Source organism: Aulonocara stuartgranti (assembly GCF_965226115.1).
Source record: "Aulonocara stuartgranti genome assembly, chromosome: 4".
NCBI classification, from domain to species: domain Eukaryota; kingdom Metazoa; phylum Chordata; class Actinopteri; order Cichliformes; family Cichlidae; genus Aulonocara; species Aulonocara stuartgranti.
The window spans coordinates 10,975,360-11,002,508 of record NC_138942.1 but is presented as its reverse complement, the minus strand read 5'-3'; the positions used below and the strand labels follow the sequence as shown (position 1 = coordinate 11,002,508).

At 40.1% G+C, this 27,149-nt stretch overlaps 2 protein-coding genes across 11 annotated transcripts; one reads left to right on the top strand and one right to left on the bottom strand.

Moving 5' to 3' along the window:
- The first annotated feature begins 573 nt into the window (after positions 1-573).
- On the top strand, positions 574-8,378 carry prkcsh (PRKCSH beta subunit of glucosidase II). Its single transcript, XM_082531891.1, has 18 exons — positions 574-701; positions 934-1,053; positions 1,178-1,294; positions 1,385-1,480; positions 1,587-1,644; positions 3,732-3,849; positions 4,300-4,429; positions 4,623-4,707; positions 4,966-5,044; positions 5,138-5,221; positions 5,308-5,472; positions 5,554-5,644; positions 5,960-6,029; positions 6,232-6,321; positions 6,428-6,502; positions 6,588-6,687; positions 6,798-6,957; positions 8,144-8,378. The coding sequence occupies exons 2-17, from the start codon at positions 966-968 to the stop codon at positions 6,942-6,944; spliced, it is 1,593 nt and encodes a 530-aa protein (XP_082388017.1). The 5' UTR covers positions 574-701; positions 934-965; the 3' UTR covers positions 6,945-6,957; positions 8,144-8,378.
- A 633-nt stretch (positions 8,379-9,011) lies between these two features.
- Positions 9,012-27,149, bottom strand: elavl3 (ELAV like neuron-specific RNA binding protein 3). 10 transcript variants are annotated; one of them, XM_082531892.1, is made up of 8 exons: positions 25,558-27,149; positions 18,781-19,000; positions 18,579-18,682; positions 16,401-16,554; positions 16,049-16,277; positions 15,512-15,565; positions 15,008-15,046; positions 9,012-14,229 (listed from the first exon to the last, which is right to left on the bottom strand). In XM_082531892.1, the coding sequence occupies exons 1-8, from the start codon at positions 25,564-25,566 to the stop codon at positions 13,881-13,883; spliced, it is 1,158 nt and encodes a 385-aa protein (XP_082388018.1). In that variant the 5' UTR covers positions 25,567-27,149; the 3' UTR covers positions 9,012-13,880. The 10 variants fall into 10 exon arrangements, with proteins under 10 accessions (XP_082388018.1, XP_082388021.1, XP_082388020.1 ...); XM_082531895.1 differs by having other exon boundaries at positions 9,012-14,208; positions 25,558-27,148; XM_082531894.1 differs by having other exon boundaries at positions 16,049-16,274; positions 25,558-27,147.

Here is a 27,149-nt window from a genome sequence, read left to right as displayed (position 1 = left end):
ACTTCTTCACATTTTCCATAGTCATCCAGTAGGCGTGCTTAACTTAATTTAGCCTGCAGCTTGGTTTATTTTCAGTTAAACTTCAGAGTGGCTTAGCTTGTTTACATTTTGGTTTTTAAAAGATTTACAGTAGTTCCTTTTCCCCTCACGTACTCTTAGGTAAGTATTGTAACCTTGGAATGCACCTCTATTTGGACCTGTTTGGTCTAGTACAGGTAGGTTGGTACATGCATACACCTAGATTTAAATAAGATTTCCTATTTGTATTAAATCTGGTACTGTGGTTTTAAAGAGAGGCTATTGCGTAGGGACATTTTTGATATAGATTTATAAATGTGTTATGAAAGTTTAAAATCAATGCATAAATGCTTAAATGTTATTTACCCCATAGTTAAATATTGGTAAAAGTGCAAACAGTGATGACTACCTCTCTTACACGAGATGGCTGCGTCCCCAGAGTCCTCTACACTTCAGACAAGCGCAAAGGGTCTTCCCGTTCTCCGCCAATCACAGGAGCCACATAAGAGCGTCGTCCAATCAGAGTGAAACATGACAGAGGAAGGGGAGGGTACATGTTCATGCGCAAGAGCTTTGTCAATACGGAGCTAGCCGGTGGCAGAGTTTAGCTATTAGCTCTTTTGAAAACAAGATAAAAATATAAAGTCCTGTTTGGGCTTCAGCGCATTAGTTGAATTGCAAAGGTAATATGACGTTATGATATTGAAATGCACTCGAAGGGTGTTTTTATATTAGCATTTTAATTTTGTAATATGTTAATGCGGTAGCTAAAGGTGCTAGTTAGCATTGATTTGTTAGCTCGGGATATAAAATTGATACAGTTAGCTCAGGCACGTTGTAGTTTATAAAGTTATGGCTCCTGGTGTGCTTCCTATTGAAGCTGCGTTTAACCTGTATATTTTTTATGACCGATAGGTCGTGGTGCCGTTGCACGGTGGACTGTCATTATGTCCTGTCAGTTCCTGCTCCTGCTGTTGCTGAGTGTAGGAGTCTCCGCGGTGGAGGTCCAACGTCCTCGCGGTGTCCCTTTGTCAAGTAAGCATTTATATCTTTAAACAAGACTAAAACGCATCAATTAGTTCACCGAACCTCTGGTAGTCAGCTACTTGTAATGCGGAGCTTTCATGGCACTAATAAAATAAACTTGAAACCTCGACAGAACGGCAGTTTTATGAAGAGGGCAAACCCTTTACGTGCCTAGATGGCTCCCGGACCATTCCGTTTGACAGAGTAAATGATGACTACTGTGACTGCCAGGATGGATCTGATGAGCCAGGTGTGTATATCCTGGAGTCTGATTACTCTTTTCATAGAACGTTTGAATTAGGTAGTTGCTGCTAAATGCACCTGTGCTGTTTATTTTCAGGCACTGCTGCTTGTCCCAACGGCAGCTTTCATTGCACCAATGCAGGTTTCCGTCCAACCTTCATCCCCTCTTCTCGCATCAATGATGGGATCTGCGGTAATTTAGTTATTTATTTATTTTTTTAAATCATGCTGACCATTTTTATTTCTGTTCTTTTGTGTGGCTATGATTTTGTTTACACCTTGAATTCTTTTTTTTGCAGACTGCTGTGACACAACTGATGAGTACAACAGTGGTGCTACGTGTCAGAACACATGCAGGTGGGATTTATACAACTTTCTTAACTATTTTTGCTTTCACTTATACTCAGTGTTGGGAAGGTTGCTTTTAAAATGTATTCCACTACAGATTACAGAATACATGCCGCAAAATGTACTTTGTAATGTATTCCGTTACGTTACTCAATGAGACTAACGTATTCTGAATACTTTGGATTACTTAATATATTATCATGCTTTTTACAACTTTTTACATGAATGTACTATTGCTGTGTGATTTATTACTATTACTGAAGGTCCGCGGCTCCAAACCGTAGTAAAGGGACCTCTGGCTAATACGTCAGGTTCCGTGTTGGGCGCGTAGCCGAAAAATAGCTTTACTTTGTTGTCTGGGTCAAGTTTGAGGCAGAGAGAGGCGTTGAAAGGCTGCTCCAACGGAACTTATTGTTTCGGAGGAAAACATGAACACAGTGTACAGTCGAGTCTTAATAGCTTACTTACAACTGGGCTCGTCAGGCACTCTTCTTTAGGGATGGGTATCGTTTAGGTTTTATCCGATACCGGTGCCAAATCGGTACTTTTGAAACGGTGCCGGTGCTCAAACGGTGCTCAAACCGGTGCTTAAAGAATGGAGAACACAAAATTGGTCCAAAAACCTCTCATGTTCAGCTGTTTTTTGTAAAAAGATAACAATGTTAGCCTTTTCTGCAGCTATGGGGCATATATGGTATCACTCTTGGCTGGAAGCAGTGCTTAAACAATGGAAAAAACACAAACTTTGTCCAAAACCTCTCATGTTTAACTGTTTTCCACTTTTTCTTTGGTCATTTTAGTCTTTTTGGCCAGGGTGAAGGGAGTATCTGCCATCAAACAAGAGGACAGCTGCATGTAGCTATGACGATGTTTGCTAGTTCACCTTACATGCATTAATGTAATAACGTGGTTAGCCTACTCAACGTAAATTACACATGAACAACATTAAGCTACTCACGCAGAGAAGAACGGCTGCTGCTGCCATCATCATCCGTCATCATTTCTGCTACACTGGCAGGGCTAGGGGCCAGGACTCTCCTCTTCGTGTTTTTGGGGGATGTTGCATAACAGGCAACCCACCCGGAGTAGATGTGCTCGGTGTGAGGTCTCGCAGCAAGCTATCAAATACGGCGCATTTCTCAGCTTTTAAAAAAACGCTATGCGTCGCCAGGTGTTTCATCGGATTTGAGGTGTTACCTCCTTTGACAGTATCACAGTATCAGCTTAAAGCACTTGTTGCAGGCTGATGAGTTTGCATTTTTTGCTGTGAAGTACAGCCAGACTTTTGACCGCTTGGCCTTGGACATTTTTAATCTGTAGCTCTGCTCTAAAAGAACGTACGTACCTGGACCCGCCTACTATCCTCGGAAACGTAAAATGATTGGCTAGAAGTGTATCACAGCTCAGGAAAAAAAGCACCGAAATAAAGCACCGAAATGTGCGCTGCTTTTCGGTCTGGTTACTACCGTTTATGTCAGATGGCACCGGACACCGGTACCCATCCCTACTATTCTTGGCTGCAGTGGTTATTATATTTACATGCTTCCAGCTCCCATTTCTGCTCGATGACAGCTCGTACTTTTCCACTCTCCTTTTTCTCCCTCCTCGCGCTCACAGACACATAACGGGTATGGCAGTCCATTCTCCCTGCAGCACGGACTACACTGCCCATGATGCTACATTCTTTAGGGCTATGCCTGTAGCATTCTGCCTACTAGCTTAGCACAACAACAACAACACCCAGGAAACACAGTCGCAGAGAGAGAGCATCACCCTGTAACCATGGCAACCGTAACGCTGCCGCCTGGAACAACAAAACATAGCTGTCAAAACAAACCCAAACAGTCCTGACCTGCCACAATATGAAACAGGAAATGTAATCCATTTATTTCAACAAAGTAACTGTATTCTGAATACCACCTTTTTAAACGGTAACTGTAACGGAATACAGTTACTCATATTTTGTATTTTAAATACGTAACGGCGATACATGTATTCCGTTACTCCCCAACACTGCTTATACTTGCATATACATATTCAGTGTTTTCGGTAGATGTTTATTATTCAGAATGTTTTATATGATGTTTAACTTGCAGAGAGCTTGGGCGAAAAGAGAGAGAGAGCTTGCAGAAGATGGCTGAAATTGCAAAAGAAGGCTTTCTGCTAAAACAACAACTCATCCACGAAGCCAAAATGGGTCTAGAGGATAAGAAGGTGTGAATGACAAAACAACCTGTGGTCCTTTTGCAGTATGCCTCTGAAACATGAATCCTTAGTCATAATCATTTTGATGTAGAGATGCCGGTGCCTAACAAAATACACTTGCAAATCTTTACATCAGTTACCTCTTAGAAACTCACATTTACATTCAGAAACCAAATATTAGACAAATTGCACAAAAAAACCAAAACCAAAATAATTTCAAGTATCAAAATGTTGTTGTTTTTTTGTTTTTTTGTTTTTTAAGTTTTAACTAAGTTACTAGTGCCACACGTGCAATAGACTAGCGTTCTATGTGACCTGTTTTGGGGCTGCATTCAGTACTTATATTTTTCTGGATTTTAATGTTAGGGTATCGTTTGCTTTCTATAGTGATTTGTTTATATTTTCCACAGCTATTGTGTATAGGTTAAATTGTTATATTTTATAATTTTCTCTCAATAGGCCAAACTTGGAGATGTTCAGGGGAGTAAGAAGGATATGGAAGCAAAGGTGGAGGCTCTAAGAACAGTAAAGGAGTCTGCAGAGCAGCCTGAGAGAGAAGCTAAAGAGCGCCATCTGAAGGCCTGGGAAGGTAAACTAAGATTTAAAAGTATATCGCCATCTACTGTTTGTAATGAGCATGACATTACAGGTTCTCTAGTGTCATTTAAGCTAAATATTAAATATTGTTTGATCCTGATTGTTTTGCAAGTATGGCTCATTCGCAACGCATAGCAAGGTTGTTAATTAAATTTTCATATATAATTTTTTTTCTTTTTCCCCAGATCAAAAAGCTCTCATTCAAAAAGAAAAAGATAGTGCTAGAATGGCTGAGGTGTTTCTTGAACTTGATGATGATGCAGATGGTTTGTGAGTACTGGCACCCTCCAGAATTGTTGGGACACGTAACAAACTGAAAAATATATCTAGTTAAACAGCTGGTGACATGCCATAGAGACCACTTTGGTAACAATAGCAACACCGTGAACTGATTGTAACTCTTTGAAACAAAGGGTTGACATGCCATTTAATATATACACTTTGGCTGATCATTATCCTGAAGTAATTTAGCATTTGTTGTAGCATTTGTCTTTATCCAAGTAATTTATATATTTTTTTACACCACAGTGTGTCAGTGCCTGAGCTTTTGTCTCATTCTGAGCTTGACCCAGATGCAGACGGTTCCTTCACAGAAGCAGAGGCGCAGGTAAAACGGATTCTGTTTGTCTTCTGGTAAAGTTTACTGGGTTTTAGAAACTGTGACACATCAAAATCTGAACCTTTCCTTTGTTTTGCATAGGGACTATTGGGAGGAGTGGATAAAGTAGACACAGTAGCATTTGAATCTATCTGGAGTAATGTCAAAGAAAAATACATGTCAGAGGTAAGATGCTATACTTTTTATTTTTTTAATTTTTTTAATAAATAGTAAATTTCATGAGAAATTTATGTAAATATTGTTGGCATCAGTCCAACGCAGACACCCCAGCACCAGAGGAAACTTCACGGGAGGAAATAAACGAGCCCGTCTCTGACAACGAATCTGATCAGTACCCTGACGATGATATACCAGAGGATGAAGATGATGATGATGAAGATGATGAAGATGATGACCGCGATGAGCATGACTATAAGGTCAGCTCACTGAATTTTTCATCAAACTTCTGCTGGATGAGTCAGAGTTATTTTTGGAGTTAACTTATGTTTGATTTGCAGATCCCTCCTACAGCGAGGACTGAAGAAAAGAAGGATGATGATGAAGGAGCTATGCCTCCCTATGACCAAGAAACGCAGAACCTCATTGATGGTAAGAATGCGTTTAAAACTGAGTGACTCATCCTGTCCTGAGCAATAAGTATTTGACTCATCACAGATGTAGAAGCATGTCAGTTTGCATTTTAATGTTCTAATTTGAAATGAATTATTCATTATGTTTTGCAATAAATTGTACAGAAAAGGAATTAAATTCCCCAGCTGTGTATCTTTTATATGACATGAAGTTCATTACATATGAAAGCATCAAGAGGAAGTCATGATTTGCTCAGACCTTTTGTATGTTTGTGTGTGTTTTTTGTGAGTTTGTTGTACGTGTATATTTCAAGTCTGTGCATCTGATTCCCAGCTGCTCAGAAAGCCAGGGATGAGTTTGATGAGGCTGAGAGAGCTCTCCGGGAAGTAGATGATCAGATCAGGTAAGTGCTCAGCCTGAATGTGAAGAAGCCTCTTTGCCAGTAATGCAATCAGCTTTTGTTAACATAATGAGAGTTTAAATTTCAACAGCTGCATTGATTTGTATTTTTTTTTTTTTTTTTTTTTTTTACACAATCAGCGAGTTATTGTAATTGAAACCTGTAAACAAATACTGTTTAATTTTGGATTGGGTATTTGTTTCAGGAACCTTGAGAAGGAAATCTCTTTTGACTTTGGACCCAGTTCTGAATTTGCCTACCTCTATAGCCAGTGTTATGAGTTGACTACAAGCGAGTATGTATTGTAAAAAAAACAAAACATATTTTTTTTAATGCTTTGTATAATATTTATTATATATATTATATATTTCTGAAGGTCTAAGTTTGTCTGTTTCTTTCAGGTACATCTATAGACTGTGTCCATTTAACAGGGTAACCCAGAAATCCAAGTTTGGTGGATCAGAAACTAACTTAGGGTAAGACAATATCTGTTCTTTCTATTTCGCATGGCTTTGCTTGAGTCTTTGCTCATCCGTGTTTGCCACCATTTTCTTTGTGCAGATCCTGGGGGAAATGGGCCGGTCCTGAGGACAGCATCTATTCTGTAATGAAGTATGAACATGGAACAGGTTGCTGGCAAGGCCCCAGCAGATCCACCACAGTGAGTGACACCCAGCCAGGCATCATTTAATCTTTTCTGTCTTAATTTGACTTTAAATAATTGCTGTTATTTTACAGAGAAACAATATAATTTGTTGTTTTCCCTTTTAGGTTAAGTTAACATGTGGGAAGGAAACTGTTGTGATGTCTACCTCAGAGCCTAGTCGCTGTGAGTACCTGATGGAGTTTACAAGCCCTGCAGTCTGTCAGGAGCCCCCAAGCCTGGAAATATCGAGTCATGAGCATCAAGAACTCTAGATCTTTTTGATTAGTAAGTAACTCCCAACTTCTGAGTATTTGTAGCAAACCAGTATCATCCTCCTTTCACGTCTTCCTGTCCATCCCTTTTATATATCAAATGTTTCTTATGGCCAGCATTGTTTAAAGCTGGCATATTTTCTTTGCTTAACCAAATGAAAATGTTGTACAATCTGAAGGTTTAGCATTTCAGAATTTTTGGAAGAATTAGGTAAAGCTTCATTTTAGAAGAAGAGCAGGCCAGCAGCAAGATCCAGGTAAAGGCAAGTTCATAATAATTCATCGTAGTGATTAAGAGGGTTAGAATTAATGAAGGCCAGAACTTAATGATGTCCTGTAAGGGTAAGATGAATGCAAACGGTACTACAGTATTCCACATCAGCACTCTTACAATAGTGCATACATCCTTTACTGCACACAGTTGGAACTTTAGAGCTTCCAGCTGTTTGAATGATGTCACAGGTCTAAACATTGCTACCAGCTCAGATTGTAAAATGAGTTCTTATTTTTAGAAAGTAATTTAGGGTTTGTTGTTGAATCGCAGTTACTGTCACACATTTCATACCACAGCGATATAGTGATATCAAATTATAAGTTTGCCCGCAAGCCGCCCACAGATGTCGTAAATGGTAAACAGATATCTAATACAGTTTTTCTTGAAATACAAAGTGATGTAATGCTGCAAATTATGAAGCGTGGTTAATCTTAAATTAAATTGATTTCTTATAGCCATTTGTCTTAGATTTTGTGGGTGATGCACAGTTGATAGTTACATACCTGATGTTAAAGTGCTTTAAAATGGTATGGTAATAGGGATTCTTATTAGAGATGCACCAATACTCATGTTTTTTTAAAATAGTTTTGGTTTGTATTTATAGATAAATGTTACTGACTGTCTAGTGGCTATAAATTAGGTGAGTATCTGCCAACGCTGGTGATTTCCAGTTACATCGGTGCATCTCTAATTGATCTGGTACAGCAAAATAAAACTTGAATGTGTCATCCTCTAACATTAACATGGCATCCATCTCGAATGTAAGCAATAATTAGGAGGCATCTGTGCTGCAGATGCTTAGTCCTCAGGAATGAAACCATTAGGGATCAGTGACTAAATTGTTCTTCCTTTTTTAAATAACAACAAAGACATGACTTAGGCAAACAAGCCATTGAAATAAACATGTATGTGCTCCATCTTGCAGGTTGTTCTCAAGGGACCACAGTCACTACAGCAGTATGAAGTTGCCATGCTGTGAGCAGCATCACCTTGGTGTTGGTTAACAATTAACGATAAATTCCAATGATTAGTTTCTCTTTCACTTCTGTAGCATCATCTAAATTTCCAACTTCCAGTGCTACCTGTTTATTTGAGCCTGTTTCTATCCACTGTAGTGTCATTCCATTATTTTGAAATAAACTTCTTATCGTGCTGTTAAATTTTGTGTACCAGTGCTTTTTTTTTGTCAGAAATAAACTTTAAATCTAAATAACTTTTCTTATGATCACAAAACATATGGATATATTACATATATCCAATCCTATTGATTATTAAATATTTAACTGAAGAGCTGGTGGAAATGTGTCATTTAAAAAAATAATTCAGTGTGCGTTATTGTTGCAATTATCGAAACACTCAAGCCAACAAACCAGCCTTACTGAATGTGCATGCGATTGTAAAATGACATTTTAATAGTGTTTTGACAATCAGTAAAAATCGAGCCGCTTGTATTTGTAGCTTTTATTTTATTTTTTTTTTTCTGGCATGTAAAGTACAAATAATTAAACAATTCCATGAAAAAGTCTTCAAGCGTCTTCAGCTGAAATCCCAGTAATAAATATCCTAGTCTAAACTGAAAGGTTTTTTTTTTCTTTGTTAAATTTTGACATTGTTCATTTGGTCATGTTTGGAAGAATGAGATTTTGTATATTTTTTTCCGCAGACCATTGGTGTCAACGGAAATGTTTTGATCATTTTCACTTTTGATTTGTTCTACCATTCCAGGAAAAATGTAAGAAAAACATCACTAAGTTACTGCGTCCCCTCTTCTAAATAAATAGACACAAAATACAGTTGGTTGAGAAACAGAAGGACCACTCACCCCTTCAGTACCTAAAGACTCCCAAGGAAACCTTCCTGTAGCTTTTCTGAGCTCTGCACTATTTTGTTGGAGCTCCTGGTTAGGTTTCCAATTGTGTAATGAGGCTCAAGAAGCACAAATTGATATTGAAATCGATACAGGTGATCTCAGTATACAATGCAGCTATGTAAACTGAACCCCTGATATCCCATTTTGTAAATCAAACCATCAACATGAACAAGAAAGCTTCTTGTGAGCATATCAAATCAAATCCCTCCCTTCCTGGCTAGCTGAAGGACCCTCAGATGGGCCAAAGCCTGGCTACAGGGGCTGCGCCGTGTCTCAGGGGTTCACCGAGTGGTTGAAAAAACAAGACTGTGATAAGATTAAATAATTAAAAGATTTTCATTTAACAAGACAAACAGAACACAGGCAGTAAAGGCATAACATCTAGCACAAAGCATGTATGTTTATACACTTCAATTAGTTAAATATAGCAGTGCATTCTTTGACTATGGAGAACGTTTCCAAATCGTACTTCTAAAGCTGTTTTTCTATTTGTCCCCCTTTTAAGAAACGAAATGGTGTAACCACAATTTTGGCAAACTTAAAATCTTTTAAACTTGCAAATATAATGAAATAAACCATAAATATACACAAAACATACTTTATACGAGGCAATAATAATAATCATAATAAATAGTTTTTAAGTTAACAATAAGTTAAAACTACAAGCTTAAAGTCGCCCAAATAATACAAGTTTGTTGGCGCTATTTTGAATTTTTTCTGTTTAAATTATTTTATGTTGCAACAAAAGCTACCACAGACTTTACAAACACAATTGAACACAGATTGATTGAAAGAAAAAAATCTAACTAAGTCTAAAATCTGCATACACTGTAAACTGCAACTAATTAAATAATGGAAGAAAAATAACAAACTTTACCCAATCAATGCAACCAAACATAATCTTTGACCCATGTGTGTTCTCTATGGAAACATCAACAACACAAATACACTAATTTAACATGTGAGTCTTGATATGTAAATGAAATCAATAAATTACAGGAAAAATGATATTTGAAATTGACATGGGCTCAAACTGATGATATATTAGACAGTATTCCTTTCAAGGTCATTGAGAATTGCTCTATTAAGACAGCCAAATGATGCAGTTTGAGCTAGCATGGTCAGAGCACAAATTAGGGGCTGAGGAAGTGATTATGGCAATTTTGAGATCAGAGCTCTCATTGCTTGTTTGATTTCTTAACGAGTCTGTTCGTTTTTGCTCCTTTCACGATTCCGCAAACCATTTCAGTGTGACATTTAATTTCTTTTTTAAAAAATATATATCATTTGTTCTCAGTCAATATAAAAACAAAGCACATTGCACTTACTGTTCCATAGGAAAGTTTTTTTGTCTTTTTAAATGATTATTGTTGTTGCTCAAGCAGTGTAGTACTGTTTCCTGCCATTGTCCTTGGCTCTTTGCTGTACATCAGATGTAGGTGTTCGTATAGACTGTGTATGAAAGGTCGTTTTGGACTGTGGGTTTGGTTTCTTGGGTTGACTGTTCTACATCGGACATGGCTGGGTAAACAACTCCAGCTGCAGCTCAACGTGGCCTGTTATCTCGGTTGTTCCTAACGTCTATCACTGGTCTCACCAAGTGCTCAGTCCTACTGTGCTATCTCTTTCAAATTGCATGACCAAAAATAGCTAGATTAGTCCCTTTATGTGGTCAGCTCTGGACACGCCACGAACAATCATTCAGAGTATTTCAGGGGATGAAACAGCATGAGTCAGATTGAAAGATGCCTGTGTAAGTATTTGAAGTGGTGCAACGGTTTTGAAGGATAAATTAGTCACAAGACAAAGCGGATGATTTAAATGTCGGGGGAAATATTATAGGAGGATGCGTTTTTCTTTCGTCGAGAGACTGATTCATCGCATTTATTTTTGATATGCCTCTTATCATTCGGTGTCTGCATGAAAGATGTGCAAATGGGATTGCTTGCATCTGTCACTTTTGGTTTAGTGATTTAAAGATTTATAAATGTAAACTGATATGCGCAACTTAAACATTCAAAAAGTAATGATAACTGAAATTGTAGAGGGTCCTTATTCAATAAATAACATCGATTTGTACAGCAATTACTTAGGGAATATTATAGTTGGTCTTAATTGAACCTTCTTGTACTGACTTGCAAAGCAGTTCTTTGGCAAAACTCAAATCTATCTAATCGTAAAGACTCATGCTCAATCTCAGTTGTGAATCTGCGTCACTGTTTCAATCTGCATTTTACTTTTTTATTTAATTTTGCAAGCAGCTTATAGAATTTGCCAGCTGGGCGATGAGCTGGGCTCATTGGAGCTTTATCTGGGATTCTCAAGTCAAAGAACTTCATTTCACTGCACCATCATTGAAGCAACACTGTACACAACTTCAGGACAAGAGATGTGTGTGTATGTGTGTCTAAGCAGTCAAAAGTATAGATATGTCTGTCTGGCTATACCCCCAACTGTTTACCTGTAACTTTATTTTTTTCTCCATTAAATTTGTTCTTGTTAGGTTCGGTTTCAATCATCTTGATATGGTTAGACAGTTAAGTTTGTATGAGATACATTGTTCCTTCGCCCCCTCCCCAAATCCCCACCCATACACCGCATGCTTGTTCCCCCTTGCTCTGCAAAGATCAGAGGGTTTAAAATAAAGCCATGCGATGTCCCAATTTTTCCAAGCTTAAGAATCTGTAAAAATTCAGCACAAGGTCTTGTTCCTTTGTATGTATAAAAATAGATTTATCTCTAATGTAATCCTTTCAAAGAGATCGTCCTCTTTGGCTAACACAGCGTCATTTAGAAAAGCAAAAAGCAAAAATGTCTTGAATATAGTTGACCTTATTTAATCTATTAATGTGTGCAGTTGTCTTGATATTGAAAGACATTAGCTCTCCCCCATGGTAAATCATCAGTCTGGGCTCTAACAGACATTTCAACTAGACAGGTTGGCCTTAATGTTTCATCAAGGGTGCCATAAATAATCTTCATGCAGTTGGGTTGGGGATATTTTAGAAATGCTATTTTAGTGGTTGTGCCAAACAGATCTGAAGCAAATAAATAAATACTTTTCTGTTGTAAACAGAAGTATAATTATGACACTTTCTTTTCTGCAAGGTTGATTTTGTGCAGTCATCTCTTGATAGGGCAGGAGTTCAAAGTTTCTGCGAAGCTTTTGTGAGAATCAAAGGGTTTTAAAGTAAAACTGAGGAGCGTTTAGCAAAGTTGGAGGAGCTGTTAATATTTCTCCTCACTGGATCAGTGATAATCTTTACATTGCTGGATATCATCACTCGCAGACATGACTCTAAGTCAACTTTAAGTGCTCAGTCTTTAGGAACTGCAGTTTACTTAATCTGCTCTATTCATATTTTTACCCATATATTCTACTGAAATGTAAAACTTTGACCTCATTTGTTCAGGGAGCTTCTATCTATGCACTCAAGAATAATACCGGTGCTCTTGAGTTTTTGCTCATCTGTGTTGTTTCACAGCAGACCTGCTTTGGCCGTTGTTGAGTTCACAATTTTTCAGTAGTAACCCTTTTTTTTTTCAAAAGCATTTAAAATCGAAACAAATTGTCTTTGTCTTCTCTTGACCTTTTGACAAAGGATCTCATGCCGGATGATGGCTGACAGAGCAAAATACAATCATCTGAAAATGATGCAAAAGCAAAACAACACCGGTATTTCCCTTCGACGTGGCTGTGTTATGGTGAAACACTTTTCATCTCGCGCTCTTCTCTCTCATGGCCACCGGAGACTTACTAATGAACACTGTCACCATGGGAGCCCTGCCACTCTGCTCTAAGTTCACAGACAGTCTGCTTGTATTAGATCCATCTTAAGGACCGATTAGAAAAAATACAGCTTTACTGGACTAAATATGTGTAATCTTCTAGTTACTGAACTGTGTTTCTGTGATACATAAGTGTACTATTGTGTTGTTTGTTGTGAGACTGTGAGGGAAAGTGATTCTGATGGCCTTCGAACTACTCTTTTCTGTGACCAGTATTCATTAGTTAACCTAAATCATATTGGGTCTGAGCTGAACAAGCCCAGATAGGGTAGAGAAACTGCCTTTACGCTAGGCACCACCTAATGCAGGTCAGGAAACAGTAGTCAAAGTTTCTAGAAAATGCTTACATACTCGGCTATTATAACCACCTTAAATATTGAATATATAGTTATATTTTAATAGACGTATATAAGAGAACACTGTTTTTTAATTTCATTTTCTTTGATCTAAAAAAACTTGCTGATTCAAAATGCCCAAGTGTAAAAAAAGTGACTACATTCTCTCCAGCGAGATAATGGGAGAGATGGTGGGGTAAGAGTTTGGGTAAATTGCACATATTTCGTTCGCTTAAATTGTTTGATCGTTTTGTTCATCAGTTGTCGCTATTTGCCTGAATTCAATCAAAGCACTCAGTACACATTCTCCGTCACATTCGTTAGACTGTCTCCTAAATAGATCGCTCTTGCCCCTACCCAACAAACCAGCTACGTACCCCTTCTAATTCAATCCAGGCAAATACAGGGAAGGACTAGCATGTTGTGTAAAGAGAAAAGAAAAACTCCACTAGTGTGTGTTTACTTGAAACTCTGACTTGTGTATGCTTGCATATGGATATGTTTGTGTCGTGTGTGTGTGTGCATGTATCTGCGTGTCTGTGTCTGTGATTCCGTTTTTATGAATTTATGTGAGAGAGACTCAGTCCAGGCCCATGTAGAGTGATGGCACAGGGAGCTGCTCTCCCTGCAGGTCGAAGGAGCTGGCGGCAACAGCCTCTCTCTCTCTCTCAGGCCTTGTGCTGCTTACTGGTCTTGAAGGAAACCTGCAGCACGCGGTCACCCAGGCGATAGCCGTTAAGGCTAGCAATAGCCATGGCAGCTTCATCGTAGTTGGTCATGGTGACAAAGCCAAAGCCCTTACATTTGTTGGTGGTGAAGTCACGGATGACCTTGACATTGGTGACTGCACCGAAAGGCCCGAAGAGCTGCCACAGGACACTTTCGTCCGCCTCAGGGGACAGGTTGTACACAAAGATGCACCAGCCGGCTCCAGTTGGACCGGTAAGGTTGACGCCGGCCAAACTGGTCATGCTGTCAATGGTGATGGGTGAGAATCTGGGGAAGAGAGTGGGAGAACTACCATGGGTGTCATTCTGAAGTTCCACACAGCATTCAGTGCTCTATACTGTCTCTAATGAGCGTGTATCTTTGAGAAATGTTAACGCTTGTAGTCAGGCATGGAGTCAGGGGACCCCATCTCCTTCCCCTCTCCTGCACAGTTTTGTAGGTAAATATGTGTGGGCACCACAGTGGCTCCAAACTACCTGCTTTCATACAAAATGACACTGTGAGCCCTGAGACAAGACACCCACACAATCTGCATATTTTCTCATTTTCTCTGCTGACCAAAGCCTCTGGAAGAATTAAACACATGAATCACGATGTTCAACGGAAATCACAGTATTGAACAAAACACAGAAACCTAGAGAGGGATGAAAAGCAAATTGGAATCAAATCATACAAAAACTGGAGCAAACAGAGGAGACGCAAACGGAATCTGGTATGTCCATGCTGGTGAAAAAAAGGGGACATTAAAGCAACTGAAACTGACAATGTTAGTTCATAAATAAATACATAGAAATTATTTCTATTAATCAAAACAAAAGAACAAAAGGTTAAACAAAGCCATGCCAGAATACCCTGCTGTCGGAATGCTGCATCATTGCCTAATGCAATTACAGATAGTCTTTTGTTGGCTCAGCTGCTTCTGTAGCATGGTTAAATGGGTTGTGGGCATTAAGAATTATGGCTAGTATCTGATTTTGAGATGAAGTCAGCAGGTGGTATTCCGGGCACTTTGTTTGAGGTTTTATTTTGGCATGGATGCTTTTGAAAGTACACCTTTGGCATTTACCTCTTGACTCCGTAGCTGGCGTTTAGTAAATTGTCGAGTCTGCAACGCAAGAGGGAGAATGAAGGGGATGCAGAAGTTAGTTATGAGATCTACAAAGAAGGGGGGGCTTTCATGTTAACATGTTGCTCCTTCACCAGCTGGCCTCCAGAGGGCATCCTTCACTGCAGCGTAGTCCCAAACCATCCAACCACAAACTGATGATGTGTCAAATTGGCCTGCTGGTTTTTATTTAAGCTCCAGAGTAATATGTTATTTTACATCTACTTATTCAAATTAAGTATTCATACTGAGCAAGTGAGCATTCCAAATCTGGGGGTGTCTACAGTTTGTGAAGTCCCTTAAAAATATTTCATGCTGGAAGCCTTGGAAAACTTTTTATTCATAATTATCCACATAGATGTGGATAACATCTATCATTATGATGCCTAAATGCCTATTAAGTATAGGCGACATTCATTTAACTTTGCTTTTTTTGTTGTATTTGGGAAAAATCTGGTTTCTTACATTGGTTTTGAGCTGTTATTTGGATCGGGTCCCTTTCCCAGTGAAGGGATCACACTGCAGTGTAAAAGAAAGTCAGAGAAAGAAATTGAGAAGGAGGGACACCATATTGCCATTTCCTTCTTTACTAGAACGTAAAAAAAATAGCTTAATATGTATTATAGTGACAGACAATCTGTTATTTATTCTTTAATCATTCTCTGTATTGTTAAACTAGATCACATTTACTAATTTGTGAATGTGCCACTTCAAAAATATTCAGATGCATTTACTCTTAGCCATTCTCTGATGTAGTTTAGAAAAACTTGCTGACTTGGCTACTGACACAGTAATGATATTCCATGTCTTACTAAAACAATGCAACGCTGACACACTTGCAATATTACGAGTTGGATTTGCTATTATTGAGTTTGCTTAAGCTCAACGACAGAGCAGGATAACCTGTGACTTGACCTTGAAATTATATTTATTTACAGACTATCTGTTGGTTAGTAAGGGACTCATACATCGGATGGTATGAGGTTGGTAAAGGTTCAGTACCTGAAACGCTGAGTCTGGTGGTGGAGGGGTCCCGTGTAGCGACGAGCAGCAGTCTGGTACAGCTGAGTGAGTAAGGCCTGGCCTGTCTTCTGGCTGGGGTTGTTGGCGAACTTGACAGTGATGGGCTCGGCAGCACCCAAAGGCTTCTGTCCGTTCAGTCCTTTGATGGCCTCCTCTGCTTCATTTCTCTTGTCAAACCGGATGAAGCCCACTCCTCGTGATATGCCTGCTCCGAATAGCAAAGCAGGACAGTGTTACTACCTTGGCATCAGTATTGCTTCCTGCAAGCGTGACTGGTCTGACACAGGCTGTATTGATATATAGTTTATCCCAAAAAACTGACTGACAGTACCTGTAACTTGGTCCACTAAGATCCGTGAGGTGATGATCCGACCATATTGGGAGAACAGCTGTTCCATGTCCTTCTGGCTCATTGTTTTAGGGAGTCCACTAACATAAAGGTTGGCATCGCGAATGGAAGCCGAACTAGGCCGGGCATACGATACCTATAACACACAATATAACATAATCACTGTGTTTTGTTTGTTTTTTGTTTGGAACAATTTATAGCAGAAAAAAGAAGAACCGTCACTTTGACTGGAGGCACATGTTAGCTAAAACTAGACTGAGTTTCCAAAAAAATTGTTGCGATTTTGCCTTGTTTAACATTTACAGACCCAGTTGTCTGTTTGGTGTCTGTGGACTTAATCAGAGTCATAATGAGAGCATTGCAGACATGCTATAATGGCCGTAACCGTTACCCACACCGAGTGTCAGCTTTGTTTTGTACTTAAAAAAAAAATCAGCCTTAGTTGATATATTTTCCTGAAATCACCAGTGACTTAATTAGTGCATGGTCATTTTCTAATACATCTGTGTTTATATCCCTTATGGTTTTCTGTTGGTCTACTTTCAGAACATTTTGAGTTAGTGGTGCAGAGCGGGATCTAATTGGCTGTAAAAGCAATAGACACGTTCTCATTTTTGTGTTTATAGGAACACGTGAGCGCTTCTGTGACAGATAGTCCAGTCCAGTGCATTGTTAAAAGTGGTGTGTTTGTGTGTGATGGAGAGACAGAGTGAGTGTTGTCTGAGATAGGCTGAGCTGCCCTCCCTGTCCTGCCTCCTTCCTTTGTCTCTATTCTCCAGGGAAGAACAGCTCTACAGGCAAACAGCAAACAATGTGATTGCATCACAAGAATTGCAAGATTCCCAATAACATATAAACATGGTTTTCACACACACCCGCGTGCTATTTGTCTGCATGTATATGGTGTAATGAATGCAAATGTATTTAGAAGTAGTTGCACTATTCTTTGGTTTGTTCTGACACAAAGAAAACAGTGATAACAAGTACTACACATATATTGTAGATATCTTTAGTGTGAATACAGGTGTTCTGATTTTATCCATCACTGCTAAGCACTAGTGTCTATTGTGCACACAGATGGACTGTATGAGCAGGAGGGTTGTGTGTTGGAGTGATTAGGGTGTTCTGGACGAGTCAGGGGGGAGTCACTGTGTTCGGGGAACAGAGGCTGCCCTATAATTAACCCTCTCGCTGTCGCTCCCACAGTACAGATGGTGCCTGAAGCCCATATGGCCTCTAATCCTGTCATTGGGATTCTGCTCTTTGAGCTACCCCCTACCCTTCTACTGCTGCCCCCACCCTAACACCTTCACCCCTTTCTATTGAAGCTTCCTCCAAAATCAAGAAGGTGAAACCGGTCTATGGCCGCATGAATTAATGAATTTTGAGATTTAAGAATAAATTACAAAGCAGTTAATTACAGACAAAGTTATCTATGTACAGATACATTAAATATGAATGATCTTATATGATTAACATTGCAGTGTAATAATTATCATGACAGTCTCATTACTTCTGCTCTAGAGTGAAAGTAAATTCACAAGGTTATGTGCACTTTTAATATAATATAAAATATGATTTGTCTGTCTGTTTATCCAAAAAGTAAGCATATACAGTCTGTGACTTCAAGCGAATTGTTTGATCAGCCATAAGCCATTTTGAAGGACAGCTGTTTTAGGATCACCTGCTCTGCTTTTTCAAAAATTCGTTTTTTCAATCCTGCAGTTCATTTCAATCTTTGATCTTCTTTTATTGTGTTCAGGGGACGGAGAGAATCAGTTTTTATGCCCCATCATCTGATTTTGGGACAAAGGAGCCCCCCTAATTAGCCTAGATTGGAGGCAGATGGGCTAACCTGGACTGACCCTCATGCACCACAGTCAGGCTTCCTAATTACATTTCCATCACAATAACCTTTGCATGCTGTCCGCCCCTTGCTTTCTGACCTCCACTTTCTCCTCCTCTTTCAGCCTTTCTCTCACTTCCTTTGTTCTAGCCTTCTGCCCCCTCATCCCCATTTTCTTCCCCTCCCTCTGTCACGTCTGTCACTGCCTCTTTCAGCAACCCCCTTGACAAAATCTACACTTCCTCTCTCTGTCTAGCATGCTGTGAAGAATAAAAAAAAAAAACAGAGAGCAAAATTGGTTCAGTTCTGCTTACCTTGATTGTTTTAGTCTGCAATTTGAGACCATTGAGTGTGTTAATAGCCTTGTCTGCATCATTTGGGTCGACATAGTTTACAAAGCCATATCCCAAACTCTGTCCTGGAGACAAAGAGAGAGATGACGGCAGAGATGACGTTTGGGATTCTCCAAAACAACAAACAAAAATCACATTTTTTGGCATGTACAATGTGTTGCACCTGTTATCTTGTCTCTGACTAGCTTGCAGGACTCAATTTCTCCAATGCTACCAAACAAACTTTTGAATTCTTCCTGGGTCATGTTCTGAGGCAGATAGTTGACGATCAGGTTGGTTTTGCTGTCATCTGTGGAGCCGTTTGTGCTGATGACTGGGCCGTTAGGCAGACTGGTTCCGCTTGGACCGTTGGACACCTGGGTTTCCATGGTGCTGATTATCTGCTGAGGAAGAGGGTGGAGTTAGATTCATAATTCACAAAGAGACATGGTGGTGATCGGCGCTGATATAAATATAATATTTATCACACCATTTTGCAAATGCAAATATAACCACGCACACAGACTGTCCACTTTGTCACTGTCAGCAGGAAAGGTCAGGAATCAGCAATGCTAAAATGGAGACGGATACCAGCTCTGATTTATTATACCCCACCCACCCCCACTGCACCCCATATTTCCTCCTCTCTCGCTCTCTGCCTCTGGTCCTGCAGATGTCACAGTCCCTTTTCCCTTTCTCCTCCCCTCCCCCCACTCTTTTCCAGGGTCAAACACCATTACATCATTACACAGGGATGGATAATAGTGATGGTAGAAGTGTGTGTGTGTGTGTGTGTGTGTGTGTGTGTGTGTGTGTGTGTGTGTGTGTGTGTGTGTGTGTGTGTGTGTGTGTGTGTGTGAGGTTGACAAGAGACTGGGGGAGTTAGGAGTGGCAGAGGTTGAGATTATGGACAAAGGGAAGAAAGCGGCACTGTTAAATGGATTTGGTGCTACAATAAAAGGAGAATACCACGGTTTGGTTAAAAGATAAATCGGGATTACATGTTTGCTCTTCTGCCTTTGTGTTTCCTAGTGGTCAGCTGACAGTGGAGTAAGGGTATGGGTTAGTGTACAGTACTATGCTCATGTCTGCTCTGTTGCTCTGGTGTGCACCATCTTGCTTAACGTCAGCCACGTGGGATTTCAAGGAACATCTGTTTGGTCGCAAACAAAACTTCCTGAATTATTTTCCACCCACTCACTCACAAGCAACACCTACTGCTTGGTGTTTAGAGAAACATATCTAGCATAAGCCTTCATAGGAAACAGGAACTCTGTTCACATTAAACTACACTGAACTGATGGAGATCGCTCAGCTGTATGAGATTACTGTGGTAGTCTCACATACCATGCTTTAAAAATAACCACCTAAATGTGTAAGTCTATGATTCTCACATTTACTTATTTTTTTTAAGGTCTAAAGTCATTTATTTGGATTTGATTCCCTTCACTTGTCAAAATAAATGAGCGTTCATGTTTTTGAATCGTGACGCTAAACGATCACCTTTATAGCACGGCCCTGCTGTGCCTTTGCACTATATTTTTGAGTACAAAAATTTCTGCTTTTATGTAGCTCAGTAACTCCATAAATTGTCTGAATAAATAACGCTTGCGTGGTGGTGGAGGCCAAAATGTAAATTTTGATGTCAGATTGCTGGATTGAGCTGCTGCAGAACTGGGTGGGTGTTATGCAAGTCAAATGGGCTAAATGAATCTTCTCTTGGATGCTTACAGTGTACTCAGAAGCAACAAAGGGACTTAATTAATAAATCCTCAAAGTTATTTTGAAATTTGCATGCTTGATGGAGAGTTTATTGTAGGTGTCCTTGAATCACTAAACAGTATAACAGGAACACATATTTCTCTTTAGCTCTTTGAAGCATGTACTTTTAATGGACAATTGATGTTATTTAAAAAAAAAATTATTGGAAAAACCTGGATGGTTAGCAGACAGAATTGACTTGTAACCTCATGTCATCTCTTCTAAAACAAAAATCATATCATTGTTTCTGTGTTAAGACTCATTTTACTGAAAAGGACTCATCTCTTCCTTTGTGTGTTTAATGTATTTGTCATTTCATGTGCTCTCCTTCTTTTTCTAGTCCCCCTAAATAGGTCTGTCTAATGAAACCTGCTTTTTCCCTTGCTTCTATGACCGTCTGTCTTGCTTTGAGCCTCACCTTGACTCACGTTGCCCAGGTAACAGCCCCTCAAAGACTGCATTGTTTCAAATGGCTGAAAAAGCTTTCTTACCGTAGGCTGAGTGTGTGTCTGTTCTCATTAAAGTTAGACAGGTTAGACATTTGTCCGCCTTTTATTCTGTGTATTGTATGGCTTTGTAGGAAATATAAGTCAGATTGACAATGACAAGGGGCGAAGCAGCACAGTGACAGAGTTAAAGCAGCCTAAAAATAAAATACTTCAAACACACATCTACGCACAAACAGCAGATGACATAAAATAGCGATCTGTCAAGCAAAGGTTTTGATGTCCAGCTGTAATGCCAAGTGAATATCACTTGCGTGCCCCTCTAAATGATAATGATGAGATGCACGTCTTGACAAAATAAGGTGGAGTCAAGCGGTTATGTTATTCATCGTAATAATAACCTAGTACATTGTTGTGTGATGTGATGCATCTGACTAACAGAAACACAAACAGCTGAACGTGTCCCAAATATGACAGAAGCATTTCGAGGGAGGGGGAAAAAAACAAAAAACATATTAGAGCAAATTTGACTCGCCAACGAAAATAACCCTCAGCATGGCAGAGCACACATTCCCAGTGAACAGTGTGAAGTTATATAATTCACAGAGCCACCGAGGAAAGGGCTGGGCTCAGAGATTGGCTGACACAAGCAGCAACTGAGATTAAGATTTTCATATAGAAACTGAGAGCAACAGCATGCTTGGAGGTTATTTGAAACAAATAGAATTTTTTTTAAGCTGTCATATTTCATTTTATACACCACCAACAATAAGCAAATACTCTGGATTGCAGTAACCCAATTACTGTGTAATATAGAGAAATTACTGGGATGGGTGCACAACAGCATGAATAATCGCGATATGCTGTAAGTATACACATACTCCAGCTAGTGGCTCCAGAGATTTTTAAGTATTGGTGACAAATACAAAGATCTCTCCAGGGCTAGTTAGATTTCCTAATTGTGTAAACCCTTTGCTGCCTTTCATTACCCATTTTTCTGAATCACTGTCTAAAAAGAATGAAAACAAGCCAAATAAAGACAATTTTTAAAAAATATTTTGCTGTGGTAGCTCTGTGTGTTCCCCCACCTCGACTGCTTTCGTCTATTCTGGGGTTCTGCGAGATCTCCCTTAATATTTAATGTACTGCATCAGCATCGCCTACACATGGTCCCAGACTTGCACGCAAACAAGAGTCCTGCCTCCACTGCCAAACACATGAACCCAGACTCGCACGCAAACGAGAGCCCTGCCTCCACTGCCAAGCACACATTCCACCTACACGGTACACTATTAAATTACAAAACACAGAAGCATTACAAGACTAAATGTAAACGCAGTCTGTGTTCTCTGTCTTCTGATGCATATAAACAGCTTCCCCAATTCATTTCTGCTCCAAATGCACTAAAGGACTCCGGGCTATAATGTACGGAAGAATAACACTTTCCCAGTTTAGCTCATAACATGGGATTTACCACATTAGAGGTTACAGTTTGGATGTAACATCTAGCGTTTTGACACAAAGGTCACGCAAGGGAATTATAAGCTCAGTGTATAGGTAGATTCACTTGCCCTGCCTGTGTTATGTGTATCTTTAAATCACTCAGAATGCACAGTAAATGTATTTAGATAGACACGGAATTAGAATCACAACAAAGATTTATTCTTTTAAGACATAACCTGTACCTATTTCACATTTTAATGCGTTATGTAAAGATTTTTTCTTTTTGATTTTTTCTTTTTTCTGGAAGGCAGGAATCAAAAGTAAATGCAAGGCTAAAGTGTAAATGAGCCTTCTAAATAACACAGATTACAGGATTATCCCAAACAAAGGGCATTAGCCACACTCTCTGCAGCTTAAGGGATCATGGTGGCAGCTGTAACACAACAGGACGACAGGAGTCACAGCTCCTGTCAGCCATGCGCTCAGACTCCATCCTATTCTTTACTCCACAGACTACAAATGAAAGATTTCTAACAGATTTCAGCTCTCGGAGGAGCGCCTGTGCACCGCTTTGATAAAATCACAGCAGACAAAGGCGAAGGAGAGAAATCTTGCAAGTCCTCGTAGCATGCGGGTCGCTATCCAGCGTGCTGAAAAAGGGAGTGGCTTTCGGACGGTCTCATTTTGAGGCCGGCGATGGCCGTGAATCAACCGAAGACCACCGAATCGTCATTATTATTAACACTAATGGTTTTAATTCGAAGTACGAGCAAAAACAATAAAAAATAAAAATAGGACAACAATCTCGATTTGTCTTTTTCTCTTATTTCTCCCTGTTTTAAAAAGCCAAGACTTGTGAGCTCTGCAGGCATTCATGAACCGGAGCGTCTATTTGCTGAATAAACGTATTGAAACGACCAAACAAAAGAGCCACCCGTTCCTCCTCTTCTCTCTCGCAGAGGCTATGGCAGCGCTATGAATATTAATGTAAACAGTGGCGCTTTGTGTGGTGGCCAGGGGGCTGCAGGACTCTCCGGGAACAATGATTGTTACAGTCACCAGCTCCGAGTTAAAAAACGCCACGATAGGTCAAATATAATAAAAGTATTTATTAGCGCTTTAAAATGGGTTACTTTTTCTCTTTTAGAACGGGGCTCTTTTAATTATTTGTTTAATAACTGCCTTTGACATAAAGCATTCTTGAATTCACTATATATTTATATATAACTAATTTACAATGATATATATTTTAAAAAAATGAACTGTCACATAAAATATAGAATTATTTAACTCTTTATGAAATTATCACTGTCGTTGTGTTAGGATTTTGCAAACAAGTAAATTCTATAGTCTCAGAGGAAGATATGTTTTCTAACTCGGCCTGCTGGGTTTATTTGTTGTTAACTATATAAAGTGGTGGGCAACAGGAGGCATTTAACCGCTTATTTGAATGGGATTTTACGTCTCGACCTAGGACCCAGCATAGTTGTAAATAAATGACATTAAGCCTACGCTTATAAACGTTTAAACGTTTTATGTCTGACGTCAGGCTTAAAGATTCACGTTTAAATCTGTGCGACTTAAGATCAAACAGCTGGTTTTAATGTGATGTCCTCGACTGTCCTTGTCCTTGAATTGTGTAAGTGCCTTGGAAAGGTTATCTGACTCAACGCTTTTATTTGCTTGGCACTGCGGTACAGGCATGGGAGACTGCGGACCATGTGGAGGGGAGCCACTGTCGGTGTGACACTGTCTAGGCCTGCAAAAGGACAATAGGTAACGTACAGAGCGAAGAGAAACCACAAGTGCAATTGGAAACGAGACAAAAAGTGGACAACAAATCAGACCGATCCTGTGCACCTCCGTGTTGCACACTTTTTCCGAGCAATATTTCAAATTCCTTGAAATGATCTTACAGGTTATATTTTTTTCGAGGACTATCTGCCTCTCGTCCTGTTTCCTCTGAGTGTTAAATAATTTATTTTGGTTACTATTATTAGCCATAGACTGAGCAGCCTGAACAGTTTATTATGTTTAAATATATCAAGCTCTAATTAATAATTACGCAATCCCCAAAAAACTAAATTAACGGTCATTTTTATTTTTCACTCTAATAAATACTTACTGCTCTCCTGCGCGCAATATTAAGCTTTTTATCTTTAGCCTTTGCGCTTATTCTCTGTTTCTTGGTTATTCATTTGCTTCAATAATTTTATGCAAACGTGTCTGGTCTTAATTCGCCTGTTTGGATAAACTGCATTCAAGCAGAGCATTTGAAGAGGAAAAGCTGAATAGGTCGTTTGAGGCTTCAAGGCCCTTGTTGGGTGCTCAGGTCCAGCAGAGACACGCCCAATCCGACCGTCGGCACACAGCAAAGCTAATTTATCAGCGCTCGTCGGATGAAAGGAGACGAGCGCACTGCGAGCAAGCATGGCCATCTTGTAGCCTACGTGAGCGCTGTGAAACTCGGAGAAATGCGCTTAAAATGGAGATGTCCGTGTGCGGCCTTTACTGTCGCGGCCTCTGAGATTTCCAGCCCATTTACTCGGTTACATCGCAACGAGAACCCGGAGGAATTTGGACTTTGTCTGATTCAATGCTAACCAATGGGTGCGTAATCTCTCTCCTCCCCCTCCCTCTCACGGAGTGACTCGACCCTTTTCCCCTCCCTTTGCCTCGCTGGATGGGCCCTCAGCCTCCGAGGCATCATGTTTTGTCTCAGAAAGCCGTCTCCAGCATCCTTGTTCTGCACCAGGCAGAGAAAGCCCGTCCTCCCCCCGCGCTGAACCGCCTCATGGCATTTCTCCCTCTCCATCACTCCGACCCTGCAGGATTCCTACATCTTGACTGCTTATTACGAAAGAACTATAACCAGAGCTGCGACATTTAGGCACTTGTAGTAGCTATGATGCTAAAACGTAAAACGTGTGCTACAGAAAATGGCAGGGGGAAAAAAGAAAAAGAGAATTCTTTCAACGCGGAGGATGACTGCAGGCTGGAGCGCAGCCGGCATGGCGCATCACTCAGTATGAGATTACTAACTGCCTGTATGGATTGTTAATCTTATCGTAATAATAAGGCGTCGCATATTGGACTTAAACTTTTGACTCTAATCCCAACACTCCTGCATGTCTTGGCACAACCACAGATCTGGGTTTTAATCTCCACAAAAAAAAGCATGAGTAAAAAAAACGATGTTACATGGATCTGTCTACGACTAGCTGCATCACATGTGTACACAAAGGGACTGAGATAGAATGTAAGCTACAGCATCTCCCTCACAAATATAAAAGAAATAGAGGCATACGTACAGTAACCATTCTTGACGTACAATGAAAGAAATCTAGGTCCTCCTTTGCACTGGTCTTGAATCTGAAGGCTGAGTCTCTTATATGCTCTTCGGCCTTTATGTTATTTGGCCCTTATGTTCTGTCAGGAGTGAAACTTAAAAGAAAAAAAAAGAAAAAAAGGAAAAAAATACAATCTTCGCCAAGGGATCTCAGCCCTCTGAGATTGTATGTGTCCTCTATAGGATGAAATGAGGAGAAAGGGCTTTTCTACTGGATGATGATGAGGGAGAGCGTTCTCTCCGAGTGGCGTGGGTGATGGTTCAGAAAAAAAGAGAAGCAGTGATCCTCAGCAGGGTGTGTCCAGGGGAGGGTGTTCTGGTTCTGCTGTTTTTTTGTGTGTAATTCCTTGCTCCTCTCGCAGTCTCCTTCTGTGCCTCTGCTGCAATGTTCTTCTTTTATGCGTCCTCCTGGCTGGCAGAGCGCGCTGCTGATTGGCTATTTGTGCAGGGAGGGTACTACATGGCAGCCATTGCAATGCGCTCGTCTCCCATTATCCCCTTCAGGAGAGATCACCGAGAGTCCTCCCCCTCTTCCATCCCTGCCCTTCCATCTCTCCACTCCCTCCTTCTCGCTGCCCTTCCTTTCTTCCTGCCCCCCTCTTCACACACACACACACGCAGAGCAGTGTGAATAGGGCTCCACCTGCACTTTCAGAACAGATGGGTGCAGAAGAAGACAGTGGACTTGTCTCTCTCATTCCCCACACTTTGCACTCACTTCGGCCTCAGCACAGCCCCTTCCTTTCTCTCTTAGTCTTCATTTAGGCCTGCCTGACACCATAGCAAACAACTACGCTCCATAGGCCTTTGTCTTTCCAAATAAAAGCAATGTAGAGTGAAGATCAACAGACTTTCTCAGTCCACATTCATAGTTGTGAAGCAAAAAGGAAGACTAGAGAGCTATGCCACAATTTGGCGTGAATTGCAGATACACACAAAGCCTAAGATCCATACGATGGCTGATGATTTCTGGACATCTCATATGCAAGGCAGATGGTTAGCTATAGAGTCAGGTGCAGACGTGGGAATAACAAATTAGATAGCCCTCAAATTAATTCAGGTCTTTTCATTTAAAAATTGAGAAAGGTACAGTTGTAATTCACATCAAGCTGTGCCAAATAGTCTTTTTTTTTCTTTGCTTTATGATCAGAAATGTGGCCGGTAGTGATTTTTGTCTTGCTTTACGATTCCAATATCCCCATCCTTAGTAGTTATCAGCCCTCTCTGCCCACCTCCTGCTGCTCACTCCTATGTCCCTTGCTGTGTGGTGAGTGCTCACTGAGACATGCTGTTTGGGCTCATCTATAATGCATCCCCTGCCCCGGGACATCATGTGTGACAAATGACCTATTTCTGTGCAGACCCCCATAGGGCCTTGACCTGAGGGGGTGGGTGGAGTATGCGTGCGAGTATGCATAAATCAGTGTATGTTTGTTTATTTGTGCATGAGGCTATGGTTTTTGTTGATGTGAGGAATTGAGATGATGAATGAAGGTTGGTGCTGTGCGTGGAATTAATGCCTCCTGAGTCTTTTTTAACTGCGGATGAGTAGTA